General features: G+C 36.0%; 1 protein-coding gene across 2 annotated transcripts in view; it reads right to left on the minus strand.

Moving 5' to 3' along the window:
* LOC127515425 (adhesion G-protein coupled receptor G1-like) overlaps positions 1-16730 on the minus strand; it is a 33670-nt gene extending 16940 nt beyond the window's left edge. Inside the window, exon 1 of one of the 2 annotated variants that reach the window (XM_051899038.1) lies at positions 16505-16730. In XM_051899038.1, coding sequence (XP_051754998.1) covers positions 16505-16544 — 40 coding nt within the window. In that variant the 5' untranslated portion in view covers positions 16545-16730. Of the gene's footprint in view, positions 1-16329; positions 16367-16504 lie in introns of those variants that run through there. The other variant, XM_051899039.1, reaches the window with a different exon arrangement.
* Positions 16731-25693: the final 8963 nt, after the last annotated feature.

Below are 25693 nucleotides of genomic sequence, written 5' to 3' on the forward strand. Positions count from 1 at the left end.
GACGGTTTTGAAGTTGGAGGAGAAAATTAGATGAAGTTTTTCGCCCTACTGTGGTACTTCCGCCTATGTCATGCGTGACCTTTCAATGTAATGCGTGGCGCATCGCAGAGCAGTGCAAGATGAGCATTTGTGGTTAAAAAGTATATACATTTTTATTTTTTATTTTTTTTAAATGTCCAATCGTTTTGTTAGATAAGACCCTTATTCCTTGTCTGGTATCATGTAGAGCCCTTTGAAGCTGCACTGAAACTGAAATTTGGACCTTCAACCCGTTGAACCCCACTGAAGTCCACTATATGGAGAAAAATACTGGAATGTTTTCCTCAAAATCCTTCATTTCTTTTCGACTTAAGAAAGAAAGACATAAACATCTTGGATGACATGGGGGTGAGTAAATTATCAGAAAACTTTCATTCAGAAGTGAACTAATCCTTTAAACAAGTTCAGGCAGTTAGGCACCACTGTGATGCACTTGTGTTGCAAAAAGGTAAACACAGGCAGGCAAAAGGCAAACACAACTACAACACAGTTGTCATGGTTTACACACAACGGCTCAAAATTGTTCACACTTATTTCTAATCATGTGATCAAACCAACTGTACAAAATAAGTCACTTCAGAGTGCACAGGTGCACTGAATGTTTATACGAACATTAGATGGAATCATTAGATGGAAATCTGAGAAGGAGAGGAGGAAGAGTATTTGTAAGAGGTGGTAGACAAGGAGGAAGAGAAAGAGGATGCGGACGAAAAAGAGCAAGCTGTAACATGCTTTTTAATTTTTTTGAACCTTTTTGGCTTTTGCAGTTGGACTACTGTATTTTTACAGTATGCAAGTGCTGAAAATACAAACATTTAGTATAGAATATACAGTACAATACTATAATATACTTGCAGTGCATACAGTACACAATTTATTCACCTTACTGTAAGTTGCGATTACTATACTTTTTATGTAATTGCAAAATTATTTTACTGTGTTAAAAATATACTTTCTTTCTGTAACTGCATGTTTTGGATGCTGTGTTCCCTATTTTCTAATGTAGAGTCTAATGAAAGATCTGTAGCGTTTATATTTTGACTGGCTGTGTTAATGATCTGAGAGCATTATTTGATTTTGATCACAGATAAAATGGTTTTGAGGCAATTGTTTGATTTTGACAGAAGAGTCAGAGGGTCTCTGAATGTAGTTTGAAGATTTGGTTTTGTGTTTAAAGGGTTAGTTCATTCAAAAATGAAAATTCTGCCATTAATTACCCTTATGTCGTTCCACACCTGTAAGACCTTCAATCATCTTCGGAACACAAATTAAGATATTTTTGTTGAAATCCGAGAGGTATATGACTCCTCAATAGACAACAATTTAACCACCACTTTCAAGGTCCAGAAAGGTACTAAAGACATTGTTAAAACAGTCGACGCAACTGCAGTGGTTCAACCTTAATGTTATGAAGCGATGAGAATACTATTTGTGCACAAAAACAAAACAAAAATAACAACTTTATTCAACAATCTCTTCTCTTCTGTGTCATTCTCATACACTGTTTATGTTCAGCGCTTCCAGGTTCTACGTCAGAACGCCGAGTCATTATTGGCCGGATCACACGTCTGCGTCGTGCTGCTCACATGAACAGCGTCGGTCAATACTGAGCTGCCGTTCTGATGTAGATCCTAGAAGCGCTGGATGTAAGCAGCGTACGAGAATGACACAGAAGAGAAGATGTTGAATAAAGTAATTTTTGTTTTGTTTTTGAGCACAAATAGTATTCTCGTCGCTTCATAACATTACAGTTTTTTTCAACTGCTTACACACAAAATCCTTACTTGTCACACAATTTCTGGAACCTGACACTCAAACACCAGAACCACACACCAAATCTGCAAAAACATACACAAATTCTCGGCCTTCGACTCGGTTTTCAATTTCATAAAACACTTTTTACAAAACACAACACACAATTCTCTATATAACACAAAAATCTAATAGGAAGTATCTTGATTTCATTTTTCAAACACAACCATTGTTTCTGTCCAACTACACATGACATGGTTGATGTATTTCTTTTCCTTCGTACTGTGTGATACTGTATTCACAACCACAAATGCTTACAGTAAAAAAATAAATAGTTGGGTTTTAATCTTGCTTTTGTGAATTTTTCAGCATCTCTCTGCCAATTACTTTCAATCTTCTACAGAAATGTACATAGGAGCTCATGAAAGAAGAGCTTTACTTTCTGAATAACTGTGTGTATAAGATATATCCAGAAATCCAGCGTTAGCGTCAGTTCTGGCAGGTCACGTCAGTCAAGCTCACATCAGCTGACTCCCAGGTGACTCGCATCAAGCTAGAAATATGACGCCTATCACAGCATTCATATATAAGCTCCTCAGTATTGTAAGTAGCTATTGCATTTCTCAGGAGCTAATTACCCTCCTCCATCCCTAGCTCCTCCTCTCTTCAGTCAGGATTGGCCTTTTGATTCCCCTGAATCAGACTAATTCTTGAAATATGTGTACATTAAATTATTGACATTAATGATATCTGCATATGTTGGTTCTGTTCCATTTACTCTAAGGGGGGTTATTGCTGCTCTCCCTGCTCTTATCCATGCTAGGATGGATGCGCAAGGAGATCTTGCCCAGAACGGAACCATACCGCCAGTGCAAACTCTATGCTATTATCAATCATATTTGACGATACTGGTCCTGGGAGAAATAGAATATTATGGCAAAGGTGTTTGCAACGTAAGACAAATGTTTGCTTTTGAGATGTGTTTGTGATATTTTGAATGCAGTGCTTCATTTTGCAAAAGACGCGAGGCATTTTGCGTTTTGTGTGTGCAATTCTTGGACTTGTGTGTAAAGTTTTGAAAATGTGTGTAAGCTGTTGAAAAAAAGGCTGAATCACTGCAGTCACGTCGACTGTTTTACAGTTTTTTCAAATTTCTTACACACTAAAAGTGTTACTTGAGGCCCACTCAGTGAAATCATTCACTCATGTACCGAATCTTCAGACCAAGTCTGCAAAACTACAAGCACATTACGTGCTTTACACTCAGTTTGCAATTGTAAAAAAAAAAAAAAAAAAACTTTTTGCAAAACTTTAAACACAGTTCTCTATATTAGACAGTTCTCTATAGCACTCAAAACTAACAGCTCTTGTGTTTAATTTGGGAAACACTGCCATTTAAATACCACAATCATTTCCCAATTACCTACACACATCCATCATGTGTGAAAACTCTTATATATAAATTGATCACTTAGAAATCAAAACTCAGTGAATCTGTATATGCCATACAAGCCACTATTCATTCTAGCACTCTTACACACTTACATTCTCCTTTCACATGTATACATGTCTACTTTTTCACACATACATTCTCCTTTCACATGTATACATGTCTACTTTCTCACACATACATTCTCCTTTCACATGCATATATTTATACTCACACACAATTACATTCTCCTTTTACATACATATATTTATACTCTGACACACAATTACATTCCCCTTTCACATACATTTATTTATACTCTCACACACACTTACAATTTTACTCAGCAAATTTAGTTGTTTTTTTTCCCAGCATAAAGGGTTGATTTTATTTTATTTTTTTCTATGACATAGCTTATTTAGTACTTACAGATTAAATAATCTAAACCACTGGTTCCCAACCTTTTTAACCTCAAGTACCCCCACAACTCCATCTATAAGGCTCAAGTACACCTAAACCAAAGTAAACGCTGCGTTTATATTTTAATGCAGTTGTCACAATTACCTAATTTCATGTTTCATGATGTAGGAAATCCAACATTTGATGGAAAACAAACATTTGCCATTTCTTTGCAATTATTTGTAAAATTTATCAGCAGTTTCTGAGTCCTACACCAGTTTTTGTACATATTAGTATATTTTTCAAAACCATTCTGACTCCCTGCCATTGACACACAACACCAATGATACATGCTGTTCCACTATAGCCTCATGCTGTATCTTGTTCTAAGCATTTCTTCACCATTTCTATATCTCTTTTACATATTCTAGCTTCTGTTTCTTTTCTCTTTCCCTCATCCTGCTGTGGTAAGTCAGGAGGTCTTTGCATGTCATTGTGGTGTCTGCTCAGCAGCAGCGACTGCATCATGTCTGCATTATGACGGTCTATGGTCATCAGTCGGTTACCCTGTCAACCGACAGATGGGTTAACCAACATCTACAAATGGATACACTCACCCCTGCATTATTAAAATTCATTTAACGACAGAATCAGCTGCTCTCGCCTTGTGATTGCAACTGGGAATTGGTCATTCTACTGTCACCATGGTTATTTCATTGACTAGTCACATGCTGTTTAAATCTGGTCCCAAGGGGGGCTGTGGTCATTTCTGGGACTGCCAGCGTTGTAAGTGGTGAATTATTCTGGTTTATTAATAGCTTAGAGTGAAAGGTTGCCAGGGTTGCCTTAATCTGATTTTACTACTGCATGTTCACTGCATTAAACAAATAAAAACATTACAGTATATATTTGACTGCATAAATATCAGCTAATTTATATTGACAACATAGAACTGAAGTAGAGCCACACTTGCAATTCTATTCTGAAATCTCTTAAGACATTGATAGCTTTAAATGTCCTACAGCTTTAAGGATTATGCTACTATCAAATTTCTAGTTCTATCCCACCCATGTAAACCGTGTTTACAAGAGCAGTTTACATGCTTAACAGGAAGGAAGGAAATGCCAGTGAAAAGATAGCAGATACAGTAGTCAAAATGTGATTTTGATAAACCATAAATGAAAACATTCCTGTCCACCTCCCTTGAGCACTCAGAGAAAGACATAATATCCTGATAGGCCAGTGCAGGTCGGATTTGTTACATGCTTCACTACTTACAGCCACTAGAGGTCACTATCACCAGCCTGTTTCAACATGCTCTCAGTAATGTTTATGTAATTTATTTCATCCGTGCTGCTATATCAAATTATAAGGTGGTGCCAAAGCAAAGTGAGCAGTAGGCTAGACATTTCCACCACAGTTTTTCTCGATTGCTAATACATATGATTCAGTTGGCACAATTTCCTAAACCATTCATTCAGATCTCAAAACAAAGATTCATTTCTCAAAACTTTTAACACATTTCATCTGTTTTCACACACATACTATTTTCTTAATGATTTCTGCAAAACTCTATACAAAATGCCAGGTTTAACCATGATCTCATTCATAAAACACAAACACATAATATAATTAACTCAAGTGTCACAATGTGAACTCAAATAGCACATTTATCCAAGAGTAACATCCAACAAGTAGCAAAACTGATGACACAGTATTTGGAATCTCAGGATAATATAAATAGTAGCACAGGTGATTGTGCTTTAGAAAATGCATCCTAACACTGGAGAGAGAGCTGAAAGAATCATCTACAGAGTTTTTATGCTACTTACACATACAGTATAGTACAACAGCACTTTGGATTAGGGAAATCCCACTATGTACAGAAAACTGTAGCACATGTTTTACACCCTCAAACCCACGTTATGTAATGTATTTTTTGCAGAACTGAGAAATAACCGCCTAAAGGACAAAGTATTTTGTCAGAAGACCAAGAAACTGCTATAGTCAGGGGTGCGCATGCGCGGTAAAAAATAAACGATGCGCACCAGAAAACATGGAGGGAAGCACTTTAGAGTACCAACATTTTTGAGGACCGGTTTACAGGGACACGTTTACTTACTGGAGAAGGATTTTTCTCCATCTCTGGTAAGATAGCAATCATGATGATAAGTGTGTTCTTTAATTATTAGGTGTGCAACGGATCGCAGTTAATCCGTGATCCGTACGGATAAGGTCCAGCGGTTCAGCACGCATGTGATTCGCGGATTAACTGCTAAATTTAACCATCATAGAGTGAAAGTTTATTATTTGGACGTGTTTTGTCTCGCCAATTAACACATTCAAACGATTTTAAAAGCGGAAGAAGAGGCGAAAATCGGGACTCGCGAGCTGTTATCTGTGCACACAGCCTCACACCCCTGAAACGCGCGCACAGAGAGAGAGAGAGAGAGAGAGAGAGAGAGAGCGAGCGAGCGCGCGCGCTCGGACACCGAATTAATTCCTCTTTCGCGTTTACTTGCGCTTGAACGGACACATACACACAAAATTATGTCAAAATAACGTACCTGTCTCGGCAAGTATTTTCTCAGTTATGTCATAAGTGAACAGTTGAGAAAGAAATTGGATGTGTGTCAGTTATTCGGTACGTGCTTTCCTTCTTAAAGTGACAGCAGCCTTTGCTGTTTGTGTCATTAATGTTAGTAAAAAAAAAAAAAAAAAAAAATCATTAATCATCATCTACCAGTCAGAAGGAAAGTGATGAGGGCAGCTTTTAGGATAAGTGTGAGTACCAAGCAACATCTCCAGGTGCTCCCTTGAGAACCAGACCAAAAAAGTTATGTACACCCCTGGTTATAGGACTGTATAGTATAGTGAAACTTGACTGAAGATGCAGAGGATGCTGAATTTATTTATTTATTTTACTCAAATGTATTTGAGAGTATACTGTATTGTGTTGCATACCAAGTTCATATTCAATTCTTTGGTATTTGAACTTTTCTTTTCTAGTGCTTTTCATCTACTGTAAGATCACTTTACAGTAGTGTAATGAAAATTAATTTTCCCTAAAGCTCATTGTTGTATTTTACTGTATCTGCACTCTTTCATTTTTGTTGTAAACTGTAATAGACATTGAGCTGCAAAATAAATCCTGAATCCCAATAAGAAGTTTTTTTTTTTTTTTTACAGTGTTTTGAATTGATCTCTCTACTGGGCAGAAAAGTAGTCTATGTATAGGTTTTGTGTGTCATCTGAAGAGAATATGTTTTTGACTGAAATATTTGGGTTTGTACAAATTTGTGTGAAGTTACGAAATTGTGTTTAGTTGTGAGAAAATGGTGAATTGTTTAGGGGTCGGCATTTTGCCAAAATATTGTATTCGAATATTTGGGCTCATAAATAACAAATATTCGAATATTCGTTTATTTAAATGAAGAAATATGTTTTTTTTTTTTTTTTTAATTCATCAAGATTTTGTAACCATTTCTGTTCAAGCTTACAATGAGGCAATATACAGAACAAGCTTACATTATATCTTATCTAATCTTATATCTTTTCTTTTAGTTCAAAGCATTAAACAATATGTGTAAACCAGTGGTGTGCGGTGGTGTTTTAAAATGAGGAGGCAACGTCCTCATTTATGTCCGTGTTACACAATTTTCCTGGTTAAGTTAACATTACATAAAAAGAGAGACCAAATACAATTCTATTTTGTATTTTTACACTATGTAATGTTCTATTTATTAAAACCAAGTATAAATTTCAACAAGTTAGTGTTTTTACGCATTTTTACATTTATTCCAAGATAATAACTAAAGGCAGTAACAATTTAAACAATATATATTATATATGCTGAATATATAATACAATACTAATATTCAGCTTTTCTTTTTAAAAGTCAATTTATTTTCAGCAGTCATTAAGTTTGTAGGCCTACACACTGGTCATCATGTTTTCAGGCCATTTCGAGTTTGATTTTGACATGAAATGAAATGTTGATATCTAAGTGACAGTTGTTTACTTTATTTTTAGTCTTCCCATTAACGCCATCACTGTCTTCATTCAGGCCGATTTGACGAGAACGCGCACGAAAACAAGAGGCGGGATTTATCGCACGAACCAATCATGTCCAATCGTAATCATGTCAAATCATAGCGCGATGGAGACATTGCTTCCTCTCACGTGACTTTCACCCATTCATTCTCAATTACCCCCCACTAAACCCACAGCACGCTTAGGGGGCTCTGCTTTGTTTCTATGAGCTGAAGGGAGGCAGAGAGACGCGGACTCCCCGCTGTAACTTCACCTGCGGGTGTCGCTTTTTGACAGTGTTTCTTTAGAAAAACGAGTGACTTTTACACTTTTTAATGTCAAATTTTGTAACATTTGCTTTGTTTTATTTTTGTAATATAGATTATTTTCTCATCCAGCTTTTTTTGAGGAGGCACTGCCTCCCTTGCCTCCTCGGAGGAAACGCCCCTGGTGTAAACAAAAAATATAAAGAACAAAAGCATTTAAGCTCAAGCAGCGCTAACAGGAAAAATGCTAATAAAGCAGACAGCGCCAGTTATCGTACAGAACGTACATAATACACTCGAGTCAGTATATGGTTATCGTGTTCATATTGTTTCACATGTTCATGTTGAGAAAAACAATAATATCCACATGCTCGGATGAGAAAACGCGCTGCGCAGACGTAAGTTGCAGAGACACAAAGATAACGGTGTGCTAAGTTTCTAAAAGCAGCACTTTGTGTTTTCTGTTCGTAAATATGTCTCCCTCGACGAAACATTAAGGAGGCATATATATCGAGATCATTTTGCTAACAGATAAGACAAGTTTCTTCTCGGCTCACTCGGGTTACAGCTGCGCGGCTTACCTGACGTGAATGCAGTGATGGACAGCTGTCTTTCCTCATTCGATGGGTGTTTGGATTTCATGTGCTTTCTCAATATGGTGGTGATATTATGATAACTCGGTTTCATTAATTCATTTGATCAAAAGTAATTTCATTTTGTAAGATCATTTTCATCTAAGTAACTCCAAACTTCGCGAGGCAGACGACATTATGTAACGATCAAATTCAATAAACTTGTTAAACACGCTCCACAGCGCCACCCAGTGTATTTAGTTATAATTGCTATTTAGTGCTTAGGATTTATCATAAAATCAACAATCCAACCGTCTCCATTGACTTTGTATTGCATGAGGCTGCCCCCTTGTCCTTTCTGACTTATAACAAAAAAACAGAACAATGCCTTAAAGCTGCTGTGTCACAAGGTGTACAGCAAACAAGCTAAAAAACCCAGAACTAAGTTTTTATAAGCTACCGCCTTTAAGGAGACAAAAGTGGATACAAGTAATAAGACATGTAGCATCAGTAGGAAGAATGGGTAAATTTTGGGATCTGACACTCAGTAAGCCTACGTGTGCAGTAAACATTTTGTCACTGTTCGCAGGTAAGTTTAAAATATTCTGGCTGACCCCCCAGCATGAGTTTTTTAAGGCGACCGTTATTTAGAACGTACCACTTTATTGTTTCCATGGTGACGCGTCATTGCTTGTCACGTAAAACATCTGCTTTTATTTCATTTTTTCCTTTTTTATTAAAAATATTCACAAATTTGCTATATTAACTATAGCATGAAATATCCGATATTCCGATTGTCAAATATGTGCAAGTGGATGTGTTTTGCTGTTTAAACACCTTTATAACGATCGCGTTAGTTGAGCTACATGCGCAATGGGCGCCGCCATGTTAGTTTGCGCCGCATAGAGAATCGGATCTGTTGGATTTACAACACGTGAATTCATCCACTTCTCCCGAAATACATGAAAGTAAGTGAGCCACTCAACTGGGGAAGAATAGAGTAAACTTTAAAGTTACTTTCACAATGTGTAACTGATATGAATAAAACTTGTCGTCTAATTATTATGGAAAGGGTTGTTATTTCCGCTTCTATAGACATCATTGTGTATTTTACAAACTCTAAATGTATTGTTTTGTTAGTACTTATGTGTATGTAAATGTCTGAAACCTGAAATAAACATTATTTGGTTGAAAACTGCATAAATGTTATATGTAAAAGTGCTGCGCGCGTCCGTCTCTGGTTTGAATTTGGCAGTTGATCACGTGATGCGCTGAACGTTCTAATCACACCGGTGTGATCGTACGCGTCAAAGGGTTAAGTCAAATATCCAAATGTCAGTTTTATATATTGTATTTCCTGTCGCTGATTACGTTACCCTCCAGTGGGCGTAGTTCTCATAGTAATATGACATGTCGCGCTCTGTCTCAATCGCCTGTATCCACTTTTTAGTCCTTAAACGCTCGTTTTTTGGGTCGACAGCTTATAAAAACTTCTGGGTTTTTGGTTCTGGGTTTTTTTTTTTTTAGCTTGTTTTCTGTACACCTTGTCACATAGTAGCTTTTAGACATTGTTCTGTTTTTTGTTATAAGTCAGAAATGACAAGGAGGCAGCCTCATGCAATACAAAGTCAATGGAAACGGTTGTTTTCCCCCCCAGTGGGCGTGGTTTTCAGATTATGACGCGTGTCGCTCTGTCTCGCAATATGGCGGAATAAGTCCCGCCTTCTAAATAAATATCGCCGATTGGTAAAGTCATCGCATCACTGCAGTGGTTCCTATAGAAACAGTAAGACGCGTGCTTCCAGGACTGCGCATTAGCTTGTTCTAGCCTGAAAAAAAGTCATTATTCAAGCATTTAGAAATTTATAAGCATTTACATATTACTAATAAAGAACTAAATTTATGAGACAGTTGTTGTCAGATTTCATTGGTGATTTCAAATATTAAATTTAATCAAAAGCTTGGCAAACAGCTTTAGAGAATTTGATGTTTCCCCATTCAAAGAGTTAGGAGCTACACTTGCATGCCCGAGAGGCGTTTCAAAGATGGCCGCCGAGTGAAATGACTTAAAGGGACTTTGGTATGGCTCGGCTCAGTTCAGCTTTTCATTTGGTTCATTTTGATGGTGCGAATTGAACAAAGAACTGCGAAGCGTTACACCATCCCCCGGCGGTACTGGTACGATCGATACGATCCAACCGCGAGCGCTAATTATGTAAATGGAAAACCAGAATAATGAGTCATTTTTTGATGACTTGGACGAAACAACACACACTTGTAGAATCAAAATTAAACTGAGTGATAATTATTCTAAAGAAATGGAAAATGAAAGATTGAGGCCAACCTTGGTTAATTTTGATGGTGTGAATTGAACAATAGCTCACTCATATAACACAAAAAAGACTTGTCGGTATGGTGTAATTAACATCAATCATGTGAAACTGACAAGGAGTGTAAATGGAGACAATCAAGTGATGTCATAACGAAGTCAGTTTTTGCAAGTTAGTTTCAATAAATGTCTTTTTTTTTTTGACTGAACATTTAAATTAATTGTACCGGTAGTTTAATGTTTCTTTTCACACAAAAAGCAATAAAAATCCAAGCCAGTCGATATGTGCCACAAAGAGAAAGCTAACTAAAAGATCAAATAGAATTGAATTGAATCAAAGCTATTAAAATATAAAAATATAATTTATATTAGAAAATATTTTTAAAAGATCAGCAAATATTATTAAAATATAAAAATAAAATTTCTATTAAAAATATTTTCAAAAGCTCAGTGAATGTTTTTTTTATGAAAGAAATTATGTTATAGGCCTTTTACATAATGTAAATGTATACTGCAAATATTGTCATATTAGTATTTAACTGCTACATTAAAAACTCTAATAAATATGGTTAAATGTTTTTTTTTTAAATTACTGTAAAGTCAAATATACAAAGTCAAAGACTACATACAGAAGATTTACACAAAAACAAAAAAAAAAAATGCAGAAACAAAACTTTCTTGAAAAAAAAAAATAAAATAAACTTACATTCATTCAAAGAAAAAGATTTTAAAAAATACAGTATGTAAATTAAACATGTAAATTAAATTTATGTTTAAATCCTTAGACTGTGTTCTAGAGCACAATGTCATGAGACATTCAATATTATGACCTACAGGATGAGAGCAGTCCAAACACTCATTCCCCATCTCTGCACTGTAGCATAACAGATCCTGCACTGCCCCCATCCAAACTTAATTCACAGCTCTTTTTCATCCGTTCAAGAGTATTGTTACAATACCACCGGTGTATAAAGCACACGAACGAGGAGATAAGGATAGTGAGTCTTTACTTGAAAAGACAACAGGAGAATACGGGAACAGACAGGAATACACACCATGCAGACACTAACGACACCCGACAACATACTGAACAGAAACAGGAACTTAAATACACTGATTGATGAACTCAAATGACGAACAGCTGTGATGAAAGTGATTAGTGTCCAAGGTTACAGATAGTGGCGGGAAACTAGAACAAAGGAACACGTGACCGATGAAAACAAACAAACTGAAAGTCCATGTGACTGTGACAAGTATAGTATCGCAGCATGAGAAAACATCCTGTTTAGATACAAAAACATTGATTATTATTAGTAGATTATAATCAATGATCGAGAATTATAACTCTAAATGGCTTCTTAACTCATATGATTGCATCTGACAGGAACCTAATGAGTTACACGCAAGCTTTCTGAAACAACCTTACAAAGAAAAACTTACAGGAAAACAACTTACTGTTCCTAATTGATTATATTATGTCACATTGACACAAAATTAACACGGCCAGTATTTGATCTTTTTTGAGTAGTTTTAAGTAACAATTACGTATTAATGAAAAAAAAACTCACCTTGACAGGAATTAAAAATGCAGAAAAGGAAGAGGGTGGCCTCTGAGAGACGGACAAAGTTGAAGAGGCCCCACGTTGTGCCAAACAGACAAGCGAGACCCCAGATACTGAGAAAAGCCATGCAGTTCTTCCTCCACTCAGGCCGTTTCCGTAATTTTGTAGCCACAAAAAAAAGCATGACTGCACCAGAGCTCAACACAACAGCCAGTAAGCCAAAATTAATGATGTAATGGGCTAGTCTGCTTCTGTCAGAATCCAACATCCAGCACCTAAGTAAAAAAAAAAAAAAAAAAAAATCAAATAATTAATAACTGCTATTAATAATTAATAAATAACTGCATGGTTACATCTAAAATAAAATATAGACTGGTGGCATCTTCACTTGGCATAATTTTCCTTAAGCCATAAAAATCACCTATAGAGAGCAATCTACAAACTAGTACAGCTGGGATACCTAAAGGTAAAAAGGAGTTTAGAATTATTTACCTTCATTTAAAATTGAGGAAATTTAACAGTTTTTTTTTTTTTTTTTGGTTTAAATGGCACTTAGGACATAATTAATGATTTAACTATCTCACCAAAGCCTGCCAGGTAAAAGACCCATGGAGGAAGTATTGAGGTGAATACACAGCTCACTAACAAGAACGTGTGAAACATTTCCACAGTCATCCAGCAGAGGGTGCTGAGCAGCGAGTAGTGCAAAAGAGTTCCTGTTATCTTACAAACGGTTTCATTTCCAGTGTTTGCAAGTGTACTGGTGAGGCTGAAGCACAGGCACAAAAAAAATGTTGCTACCATCAGACCACGATGAACCAGTAAGGATTGATCTTTCCCTCCTCTGGAGAACAGGAAAACCAATGGAAAGAAAACAATAGAAAGTAAAAGTATACAAAATAAATATAAATAAACAATGGAGCAGATTCACAATAGTCATGCAAGAATAAGCATTGCATATAAGCCAATGAACTCTTACATTTACAGAGCCAATAGAAGAGAATCAAACAGCTAACTAAAGACAAGGCACAGCCCACAGCGGTAATGAACGTCAGAGCCTCTAGATGATGAACTGCAGCCTTCTGTTCCACTTGCTAAAGCAATGGAGAAAGAGACAAAACATGCCATCCATTTCTAAGGTGTAAATCATTATGCACTGACATCCTCTTGATAATATTCACATTAGCAAGAAAGAGAGAAATATCATTTATGAAGTAATTCAAGTCATTTAATTTACACATTTTGGGTCTTAATGAGAAATATTAGCAGGAATTAATCTAAACACATTCTAGTAAAAAGTAAATTAGAATTATAAATGAATTGAATTATATGTAAATTTAAATAATTATTAGCTATTTTAATATTTTTCTTTGCTCATGAAATTGCTTCTCACCACAAGAATAGCGAAGTAAGCGAAGTGATAACAACGGCATAACTGTCTCACAACCCTCTGATCTCCAGTTTACTTCACTGTCTGCAGAGAAAGAATACGCGTTAGAGAAGAATAATCAGCTCTTTTCAAAAGAGCTCGATGCTAAGCAACCATGAGCCGCGTTCTCCATGAAGACAAATAAGTTTCAGCAAAGGATAAATGTATTTCCAGACCTTGCATTAGCTTTACTACTAGATTATACTACTACTTATGGAGATAAGAAATAAAAACGACCGAAGGGTGAGTAATTAATGACAGAAATTTCATTTTTGGGTGAACTAACCCTTTAACACTGGAAAAATGCTTCTGAAGAGTTACTCAGACTTAGGATAATACAAAAGTCTATGGAATTCTTGAATTTATATTGATATAAGAAGCCCATGCTTGATTTCAGTTGTGTAATTGAGCACTTTTCATCTCTTTTTAATTCTCTCTGTTGCTTTTAGGGCATGATTTATGAAGCAGAATCTAAAGACTGTAAGGATGTGGATGATCACCTGTCTTTTGTTCAGTTTGTTCAGCAGCAAAGCGCCTGCTCAGACTTACAGTAACATTAACAGGACCATTTTAGTAAACCAAAGGACCAAATTTAGTAAACATGACAATACACAATTATAAACACAGTGGAGGGCACTGGGATATTAAAGTGACGTGCTATTTCGTATGCGGAACAATAAAACTTAGGCAGAACAACAAATAAGAGGCAGTAACAAATAAACCATAATGAGTAAAAAAAGTATTAAGAGCAGTGAGTATTAAATAAAATTTCATGCATGATATCTATGCATGATAAGCACATGCATGACACTAAAACAGACATGGTGACTGTAGAACATGATGTACAAAGAAACAGGCTTACTGGGAGAGCAGAGAGATGGAACCGGATTCTGACAGGTTCTGGGAGGTTTTGGATGATCTCATTCTGCACAGAGAGTCCAACTACATCATCCAGAAGAGTTAAATCAGACGGTCCCCCCTATACAACACAAACACTGTTGTATTATACTGTATATAGCTGCATATGTTGTAACCTAAAAGCTAAAAAATAAAGCTAAATAATCAGATTTATTTCTGCTTAAGAAATGTTGTCATACCTGAAATAATTTCTGGTCCTTGTAGTAAGTAAACATCACTTTGGATTTTCTACTAGATATGGATCTCAGGCTGGAGGGAAGATAAACTGAAGGTGTCGTATTTGGGGCTACATTCCATTGGGCCTGAAATGTAGCATATATATTTATCAAAGACTTGAATGTGACTTTGTATTCATTCGTGTGCTAGAAAGAGACTTTCTTGTGACTAAAATGTTATTTCAAATTTCTGCTTCTGAAAATGTCAATGTCATTTACTGGCACATTGAAATAGCGTCCTGTGAAGGCCTCTTCCATGTCAATAACTGTGCTCTGAGCACAAGGTAGATCCACACGACCTGTTGTATTGGATTTCATCACTACATTCTCTATCCTGCGAAGACGCACAAACACATGCAAGATCCATTGATGCACTTGGAGGTTCATGCATTAAAAGTGAACATATTACTAATAAATCCATTGCAGCCAGTGTGTTTAGCTTCTTGTGTGTGGTTCAACCTCTGTTTTGCACGCTCTTCCTGTCTTTACAAGGACGGAAGAGGTGATATCTGAGGTGATAGACCACAACAGTTCATAACACTTTAAAGTAATAGTCAAACTACCAAATTAAAATAAAATGATGATCGGCTCACTTGTTTGCTCCTCTGGATGTCTGACTTATAGCCTCATCACAGAATTTCTTCTCTGTAAGTGGAAAAACAGATGAAATATACTGAAACCAAACTGATTACATGCTCAGAAATGCTAAACTCACAAGTGTCACTTTTGATTTGACAAAATTGAAAATATTACATTGGGCCTGAAATGTAGCATATATATTTATCAAAGACTTGAATGTGACTTTGTATTCATTCGTGTGCTAGAAAGAGACTTTCTTGTGACTAAAATGTTATTTCAAATTTCTGCTTCTGAAAATGTCAGTGTCATTTACTGGCACATTGAAATAGCATCCTGTGAAGGCCTCTTCCATGTCAATAACTGTGCTCTGAGCACAAGGTAGATCCACACGACCTGTATTGGATTTCATCACTACATTCTCTATCCTGCGAAGATGCACAAACACATACATTTAGACTTGATCACACTACAAAAGATACTCAAATGTTACTTTCTGTAGGTATTATGAGTTATTCTTTCACTTTCAGACATGAATGGAGCAAAAATAGCATGATTATAAAAGTGGCATTAAAGATCCATTGATGCACTTGGAGGTCCATGCATTAAAAGTGAACATGTTACTAATAAAGCCACTGCAGCCAGTGTGTTTAGCTTCTTGTTTGTAGCTCAACCTTTCACCCTTTTTCACGCTCTTCCTGTCTTTACAAGGACGGAAGAGGTGATATCTGCATGATAGACCACAACAGTTCAAAACACTTTAAAGTAATAGTCAAACTACCAAATTAAAATAAAATGATGATCGGCTCACATGTTTGCTCCTCTGGATGTCTGACTTATAGCCTCATCACAGAATTTCTTCTCTGTAAGTGGAAAAACAGATGAAATATACTGAAACCAAACTGATTACATGCTCAGAAATGCTAAACTCACAAGTGTCACTTTTGATTTGACAAAAATGAAAATATTACATTAAAGGTTCTTACTGCAGTTGATTGACTGTCCTTCAAATGTATATTTTTCCATGATATTGTTGGTGAGGATATCTCCATGGATGCTGCCTTTCACAATACCATACTGACCAGCATATTTCTGCTCCCCTGGTGAGAGGTCAGTGCAGCAGTTTTCTTGAAGGTCTTTTGGTTCACACAGAGTGTGATTCTTTCTGTTCACCTCCACTATCAGCAGGTCCAGCAGCGGCTCTCAGAACACACAGAAATCACTTTGATTTTGAAGAGGTTTTGAATTCAGAGGAATTGATGAAGATCGTGTGCACTTCGCTGTGATGCTGCCCCGAATAGAGAGCGTGATCTCATTGGCAGAAATCTCAATTTCCTTACAGCCTGTTCTCAAATCAGGTTTCAGATTTCGGGGTGCGCTGCCATGGCGCCATGTTCCACACATCTTAAAGTCTCTGTCATTCTCTGTTGCTGCTAAATGAACAAGCACATTAAATGATTTGATGAAAATGAATGAATGATTGAATGAATGAATACAAAAGCTGCAAACTTTGCTGCTGAACAAACTGAACAAAAGACAGGTGATCATCCACATCCTTACAGTCTTTAGATTCTGCGTCATAAATCATGCCCTAAAAGCAACAGAGAGAATTAAAAAGAGATGAAAAGTGCTCAGTTACACAACTTAAATCAAGCATGGGCTTCTTATATCAATATAAATTCAAGAATTCCATAGACTTTTGTATTATCCTTTTTGTTAAAATTCCATTATTATAACCAATTAATTTCATGAGCATTAGTATCATTAGCATTTTATCCTGTCTGCATAACATGAAGTCTACTCACATTGTGTGACCTGATGAATATCTCCTGATTTTTATCTTGCTGGTGTCTCGTTTCACTCTTATCGCATTTGTGGTGAGTCAACGACAAAGATAATAGCCCAGAACGGCTGCTTGCAAAAAAATGTGTTATTTGTAAAATAAAGCAAATAATTCATGACTGAACTACATATTCTTTACCCCTGTATATAGAAGACATGTAACACTTCCCTCTTTATCGATCATGAGAATCAGATGGTCTTTGCAGACTTCAACCCCACCCTCAACCCTACGTTTTTTTTCAATTGCTAAGAAGCATTGTTTAATACTGAAGCCACATTTTCAAAACTCTTCATACAGTCTGCATTACCAACATGAATCTTGGCCAAACACTTAATGTCACCTCCAAAACTCACTCAGACCAACAAAACACTTCATATATGTCTCAAAATAAGCTTGTTCCACCATAACACTGGCAACAATTCTCATTCAGAAATCATGTATTGTCACTCATAACACACTGACCTAAAAAACACTAACAACAGTGAGCATTACATAAATGATGAACTTTTATCTTTGAAGTTTGAATTTTTCACATAAATCAGTATTTCATTATAAGATGTTGATGTTGGTTTCCTCTGGGTGCTCTAGTTTACCCCACAATCCAGAGACATACAGGACAAGTGAATTGGAGACTTTAAGTTTGCGTGTAGGTGTGAGTGTGAATATGAATGTGTGTGAATGTGTGTCATCCTTGTGATGGACTGACCATGGGAAAGACTTCAGCCTCCCCACGACCCTACATAGGACGCGCTTTGGAAAATATTTGGAATGGATGGACGGATGTACAGTACTGTGAGGGTTCTAGTCCTCCCTCTCTCTGACACTCTTTTTTTCCCTACCAATGTGTCTTCCTTGATCCGTGTTACCAAACAAAATCATTATAAAGATTTACTAAAAGATGACTAAAAAAAAAATTACTGTAAGGGAGACTAAAAATAGGACACCTGGGTCAGCTTTCAGCTAAAATTGTAATTAGTTGTGTTTGGAATAATTATTATTTACAGGTTTTTTTAAATTGTTAACATACCTTTGTCCAATCTGTATTCACATTTTCAAAACTCTAAACAATTAGCACAACATCTGTCTGTTGTGACCATACCACTAACACAATTCATGTATTTTTCGCACAAAATCAATTACAGTTTTTCTCAATCGATCTGACACATTTCTCAAAGTAATGTACCTGTTCTCAAAACAGTTAACACAGTGATCTAAACACACTCTAACATTTGCCAAACAGTTCAACCTTACTGCAAAATAAATCACTGCATTTTTTTCTAGTAATGCATTTATTAAAAGTAAATACTAGCATCAAAACTATTGATTTTAGATTTTCAGCTGTGGATGTAAAAATACACTAACGAAAATACACGTTTATTGTAATGTTTTTCTAACAAGTTTTGTTATATGGGTCTTTGAGCAAATAAAGCTTCAAAATGGTATTTTTTTAAAAATCTTTAAAAACTGATGTAATGCATATTTTTGAGTCATGAACAATGTGTTTAAACAAGTTTCAGTTGTTGCATAATATTTCAAAGTGTTTTAATTCTTTTCTTTTTTTTTCTTTTTTTTTTTTACTTTTTTGTCAGGTGGTACAACCAAATATTTGTAAATATTTATCTAAATATATGGGTATACATGAAATTAGGTGAAATTAGCATGAAATTAGCTGTTTCTATCAGTGTTTGAGAGATATCTACAACCCTTTTCACTCTGCCACTATGATCTCCTCTGGATGTCGCATTACAGTATCAGGCTTAACGTTGTCACCTTGTCAGTTGATAATAAAATATTTGCAGTTGTGCCACCCTGACATTTGAGAACATACAAATTGCAGAGCAATTATTAATCAATTATCTCAACAACTTTAAAACTACAGATATTTATAAAATTTGTTTATATGTATATTCAAACATAACATTATGCCAAATTATATCTTGAATTTCTTACAGGGGCTGAATCCAAAATCCCCCATACCCTCAGATAGTGCTCCCCAGGTCCAGGATTAAGAACCACTGAATTAAGGTAATTCTGATTTCATTTGAAATCCACCTTTCCTCCCTCCCCTTCCACCCTGCTGTCCACTTTCACTATGTCCATGTCTTTTTACAATTTCTCCTCTTGCTCTTTCCACTACACCAATGCCCTCCAGTGTCAGCTCTTCTCCAATCCTCCTTTTTTACTTCCTCCTCTCTCCTCATATGATCTCCTTCTATATGTTCCACTCTTCCTTTCCTTCTCATTACACACCTTCCTCTACCCACACCACCACCTTTACGCTTACACCTGTCACAGACACGCCAGGCTCTACCATCACCCAATCACAGCGCAATCCCTCGCCAGAGTACTGATCACACGCACTTCATCAGCACCGCAATCACCACCAGTTTAAAAGACACTCACTCACACTCAGTCATTGTCTGGTCTCGTTTGTTCATAGACTTTCCTCTATGCTTACCTTAAGGACTCCTGTATACATACTGATTCGTTTCCAGCGTATTCCAAGTTATCTCCAGCGTATTCCAAGTTATCTCCAGCGTGTTCCAAGTTATCTCCAGCATGTTCCTAGTCTCCTCCTGTGTTCCTGTCTCCGTGTGAGTTCCAAAGTGTCTTCTCTGTTCAATCTCCAACGCCACTCTGCTGTCTTCCACGATCTTCACCCCTGCAACATACAAGGACAGTATTACCACTCAGTTTACCATCATTCTACCTGCAATCCAGCCATTTACTCACCTGCATTCCTGTTTATCTCACTGGTTGTTCAATAAACATCACTTACCTGTTTCCTGTTGTCTCCGACCCTACTGTACTGTAACAACACTTCTTTATTTCCTTCTTCTCTTGCATATTTTCTTGCTCTATGTATATGTTCCCTTTTTTATTTTCCCTAGTACATAATGCAATTGTGATTAAATGCGTAAACATTTGGGAAAACTGAGTTTCCTCTGTTGTGTGTATTATTAATCAAGCAGATATCAGTTTGGGGTTAATTGAAAACATACCAAGTGCATTTGATGATATGATAAATTCCAGAGTTTTGTTTGTTGTGTTTGGACAAATAGTACAGAAATGTTTGTGAATTGTGTAAAACCAATAAAAAAGCTGTGATCGTTTTTTCTTGATTTATTAAAGTTTCGGTTGGATGCATTAACTATTTTGAAAACATTTGAGAACTTTGTTTGTAGTGTGTTGAGAAAATTATTCACATGATTTGCAATTTGTGTTAAATGAATGAAAACGTACAAACAGGACAATTACAAAGTGTTCAGATCACTGTGTTAACTGTTTTGAGAACATTGATCTGAGTTTGGAGAAATGTGTCAAATCGATTGAGAAGAACTGTAACATGTTTCTAAAATGCTTAAATTTTCACACAAGCTTACCCAATACCAAAATCATGGATTAAACACAGCAAGTCAGAATTGAAGACCTAATGTTACAATCTTTAAATATAGTATAAAATCTCTACTTCTGCAACAACAGCAGCTAAAAAGTATTGAAAAATATATAAAACAAATACTGAAACATTTGCTAAGCATTTTTAATTAGCAGATCACTGAAATATTGAGAAACAGCAGATTCCAATCTCAGTTGGAGGCCTAGTCAGGTTTTGAAGTTCATTTCATTACATGGACACACAGTAAAATACGACTCTTTGAATTGGATTTGTTCAGTGTGGATGCAGAACAACACAGAGGAGCAGAGAGAGAGAAAATAATTGTGTCTGGGTAAGGGAGAGGAATAGATGAAGGAGGAGAGGAGTAGTTGGATCAGTACAAGGGAGAAGAAGAGGCAGGGGAGAGGAGGAAGATTGTGTGCTGAATTGTACATCTCTATGCTTTCCCCCTTACACATGTGGAACCAATGAAAGCTTATTTCTGCCATGGAACAGAAAATAAAAAAAGGTAATTGTAACTTTTTATGTCACAATTCTGACTTTTTTTTCTCTCAATTCTCTTAGTTTATATCTCACAATTCTGAGAAAAAAGTCAGAATTGTGAGATGTAAACTCACAATTGACCGTTCGCGAAGACCCGCCTCCATAAGTTTGACTTTTGACAATTAGAACTAATAACCCCCTAAGCAATGAAAACTGGCCTGCTATGGCTGTCTGTGGCCATTCTGTCATGGTTTGGTTAAAGTCACAGTTTAAGTTTCCTGGCTGAGAATATACTCATCTTGTGTTCTATTACATTTTTTTTTTTTATACAATTGCTAACAAGCGTTTACCAATACTTAAAGTACTTTTTCTAAACTCTTAAGACAGCAACACACCTACATCACACAATTAGCCAAATAGTTAATTTTCTGCTCATAACCATATTTTGTTAAATATATTTTAAAATGCCAAAAACCTTTTTCTACATATAACTCTATCAAAACACAGCAAACCTGATTCAAAATCAAGTAATTCTGTCAAAACACTGGCACTAGTTTTCTATCAACATGAACATATAGTCAATCATAGTGCAATGACAATGACAGTTGATGGCATTATGAAAACTGCATTACTTGTCATGTTTCAGTTCTACCTGCAGAAAATATGAAATCCATTGTTTTTATAATTCAGTTTCCTTTTACTGCAGCAATGCTTACATGTAAGCCATTCTACATTTTTCGTTGAGTGTTGAATGTGTGCATTGTTGGCAACATAGTGACATACTATCGAAACATGAATAAGTCATTACTTTATAGAAAGTACAGTAGAAAAAAAAAGAGAAAGTAACAGAATTGGTGAGGGCAGTCACTGGTCAAATGAGTCCCCTATGCAGAACTTCATTTGCCCCCTTGGTTGAAATTGCTTTTCTGGGGGTGGAGTGTCGATGGTGCCCCCTTAGTGCCCTATGCAGACCACATATTCTACATATATGGAACAGTGGTACAGGAATCATTGTAAAAGCTTTACATGAAGTATTTACTGAAATGAAAACATAAAATTGCTGCCATTGATCAACAACAAAATACATGGCCTTTGATTACTATGGAAGCTTTTTTTCTGCCACAGAATATAAAAGTATAAAAGGTAATTGTAACTTTTTATCTCACAATTCTTTTTTTTTTTCTTTTTCTTGCAATTGTGAGTTTACATCTCACAATTCTGACTTTTTTCTCAGAATTGTGAGATATAAACTAGGAGAATTGAGAGGAAAAAAAAAGTCAGAATTGTGACATAAAAAGTTACAATGACCTTTTTTATTTTCTGTTCCATGGCAGAAATAAGCTTTCATTAGATCCAACTACTCCTCTCCTCCTTCATCTATAACCTATAACATCTATAACATCAGTTAACCTCTCCCTTACCCAGACATAATTATTTTTTCTCTCTCTGCTCCTCTGTGTTGTTCTGCATCCACACTGAACAAATCCGATTCAAAGAGTCATATTTTGCTGTGTGTCCATGTAATGAAATGAACTTCAACACCTGACTATGCCTCCAAAAGAGATCGGAATCTGCTATTTCTCAATATTTCAGTGATCTGCTAATTAAAAATGCTTATCAATTGTTTCAGTATTTGTTTTATATATTTTTTAATACTTTTAAGCTGCTGCTGTTGTTGTAGAAGTATAAGCTTTATACTATATTTAAAGACTGGAACATTAGGTCTTCGTTTCTGACTTGCTGTGTTTAAGCATTTGTAAATAAGTTCAGAAAGATCCATGATTTTGGTATGGGGTAAGCTTGTGTGAAAAGAAAATGTAAGCATTTTAGAAACGACATGAATTGTGTTAATGGTATGGTCACAACAGACGGATGTTTGTGTATAGAATTTTGAAAATGTGACTACAGATTGGACAAAAGTATGTTAGCGATTGAAAAAAAAACTGTAATATAATATAACATAACATTAACCTTCTTTGGAAGGAAAGTGGAGTGTGTGAAATGTGTATATTTTGGGACAGAGTTGCTGGGTGGAGTACAGGTGTGATATATGTCTTATGTGTCCCTGCGTTATAATAATTTCAGCCTGAAGAGCACATATGGAAAAATAATGTCATTTATTTCCAGCAATGGGAGGTGGTCCATGTCATGTAAAGGATGGGTGTATTCTGATGAACCATTTACAGGAAGAAAACATTATGTAATCTCAAGAGGAAGTTCTGACAAATCCTGCAGGGGTGAAATAAAAAGGCATTTGTTTCTCTAATAAAATTTGCTATGTATATATATACTGTATAAATATATTTTAATAATATGTTCTCAGACACCATGAAAAGTATTCAGTAAAATCTTACTTCTAAACAACTAATCCCAAAATTATTCCAAAACGTTATAGCCTATATGTGATTCAGGCTTGTCACCGGTGACTGTATAAGTAACACACGAAGACGAAAAACTCACTGAAACAGTCTTTAATTCAATAATCCACAGAATAGGGTAGAATAATGGGGGAAACACATCCACTGCACTAAGATGAGATCGAACAAAGAACTGAACAAAACAGGGAGTATATATACACAAACTAAATTATTTAATTGAACAACAGGTGAACAGGATCATTAAACAAGGGAACACATTGGCACACACTAGGAAACTAGGTCAAGGCAAACAGGAAACAGAACAGAACTAAAACACAATGAAACTAAGCCAAAACAGAAAATATATTTGACATGACTAAACATTGTTAGAATTATTTAATAGGTATTTATTTATTAATAAAAACAAATATTTATTATTAATTACAGTTTTTTACAATTGCTAAGACACATCTTCTTTTAGTAAATCAGGATGGCTTTAGAATGATTTTGTTTGGAAACACGGATCAAGGAAGACACATTGGTGAGGAAAGAAGAGTGTCAGAGAGAGGGAGGGCTAGAATCCTCACAGTACTGTACATCCATCTATTCCATACATTTTCCAAAAAGCTTTTCCTATGTAGGGTCATGGGGAGGTTGAAGTCTTTCCCAGAGTCTCGGGTCGTAGGCAGGAAAACACCCTGAAGTCCTGGACAGATTTCCAGTTGGTTATAGGGATGACACACACTCGCACATATTCATATTCACACTCACACCTATGGGCAAACTTACAGTCTCCAATTCACCTGTCCTATATCTTTGGATTGTGGGGTAAACTGGAGAACCCAGAGGAAACCAACATCAGCAGGCAGAGAACATACAAACTCCACTCAGAAAGGCCTCCTGGCACAGCTGGGACTCCAATACTGGGTCACCGTGATTTTGCCAAGTAAGACATGTTCCTGGATCAACATATTTCGTTGATCCTGGAACAACATTCTTGTCTGAAAATTTAGTCATAACCCTATTCCTACCACTAAACCTATCCCTACCCATAATTTATTCCTAAAATCAGAGGGAAATGATAGGTGAATAACACTGACGTAGAAGCACCTAACCCTGGTTGTAAGCCTAAACTTGACATAAACTGTAAACTTTTCCCTCAAATCGGATTGGTTGATTGGAATGTTGTTCCAGGATCAACAAAGATGTTGATCCAGGAACATGTTGTACTTGGTAAAATCACGTTCACCCCAATACTGCACACACGTCATTTTACTAAACATGTTTCTTTTTTTTTCTTTTCTTTTGGTAATTATTATTGCTTCAGGATTTGTTGTTGTTGTTGTTATTGTTAATATAATAATAATTACAAAAAAAAAAAAAAAATACATTTTGAAAGTGTGGCTTCACTTTCACACTTTCAAAACTCTTCACACATTCAGTGAAACAGAAGTCTATGATATTTCAAAATTCATAAACACTTTTGTCATTCATGCTTCATCTGCAAAACGCTATATGTTTGTGGAACAACTTTCAAATTCTAACACACAAAACTGATAAAAGCACATTCAAATCAGAATGATGGCAAACTGTGCATTTCTGCAGTAATTATATTGAAAAATAAAATCTTAGCTGAATATTTACAATGAAATTAAATGATAATTATTCCAAACACAACTAATTGCAATTTCATCTGAAAGCTGACCCAGTTGTCCTGTTTTTAGTCTATTTTTTTCCAGTTATCTTTTGGTAAATCGGGTTTGGCTTCAGAATGATTTTGGAAACATGGATCAAGGAATACACACTGATGGGGAAAAAAGAGTGTCAGAGAGAGGGAGGACTAGAACCCTCATAGTACTGTACATCCATCCATCCATCTATTCCATACATTTTCCAAACCGCTTGTCCTACGTATGTAGAGACTTGGGGAGGCTGGAGTCTTTCCCAGCATCTCTGTTCGTAGGCAGGAAAACACCCTGCAGATGGCCAGTCCATCACAGCGATGACACACACACTGTTATGGTTCCTCTGAAGCAGAGTCAATTTTCTGAGCCCAAATGCAGTTTATTCCATGATTCAAAAATTGCACAAACAA

This window comes from Ctenopharyngodon idella, chromosome 7 (genome assembly GCF_019924925.1).
Source record: "Ctenopharyngodon idella isolate HZGC_01 chromosome 7, HZGC01, whole genome shotgun sequence".
NCBI classification, from domain to species: Eukaryota; Metazoa; Chordata; class Actinopteri; order Cypriniformes; family Xenocyprididae; genus Ctenopharyngodon; species Ctenopharyngodon idella.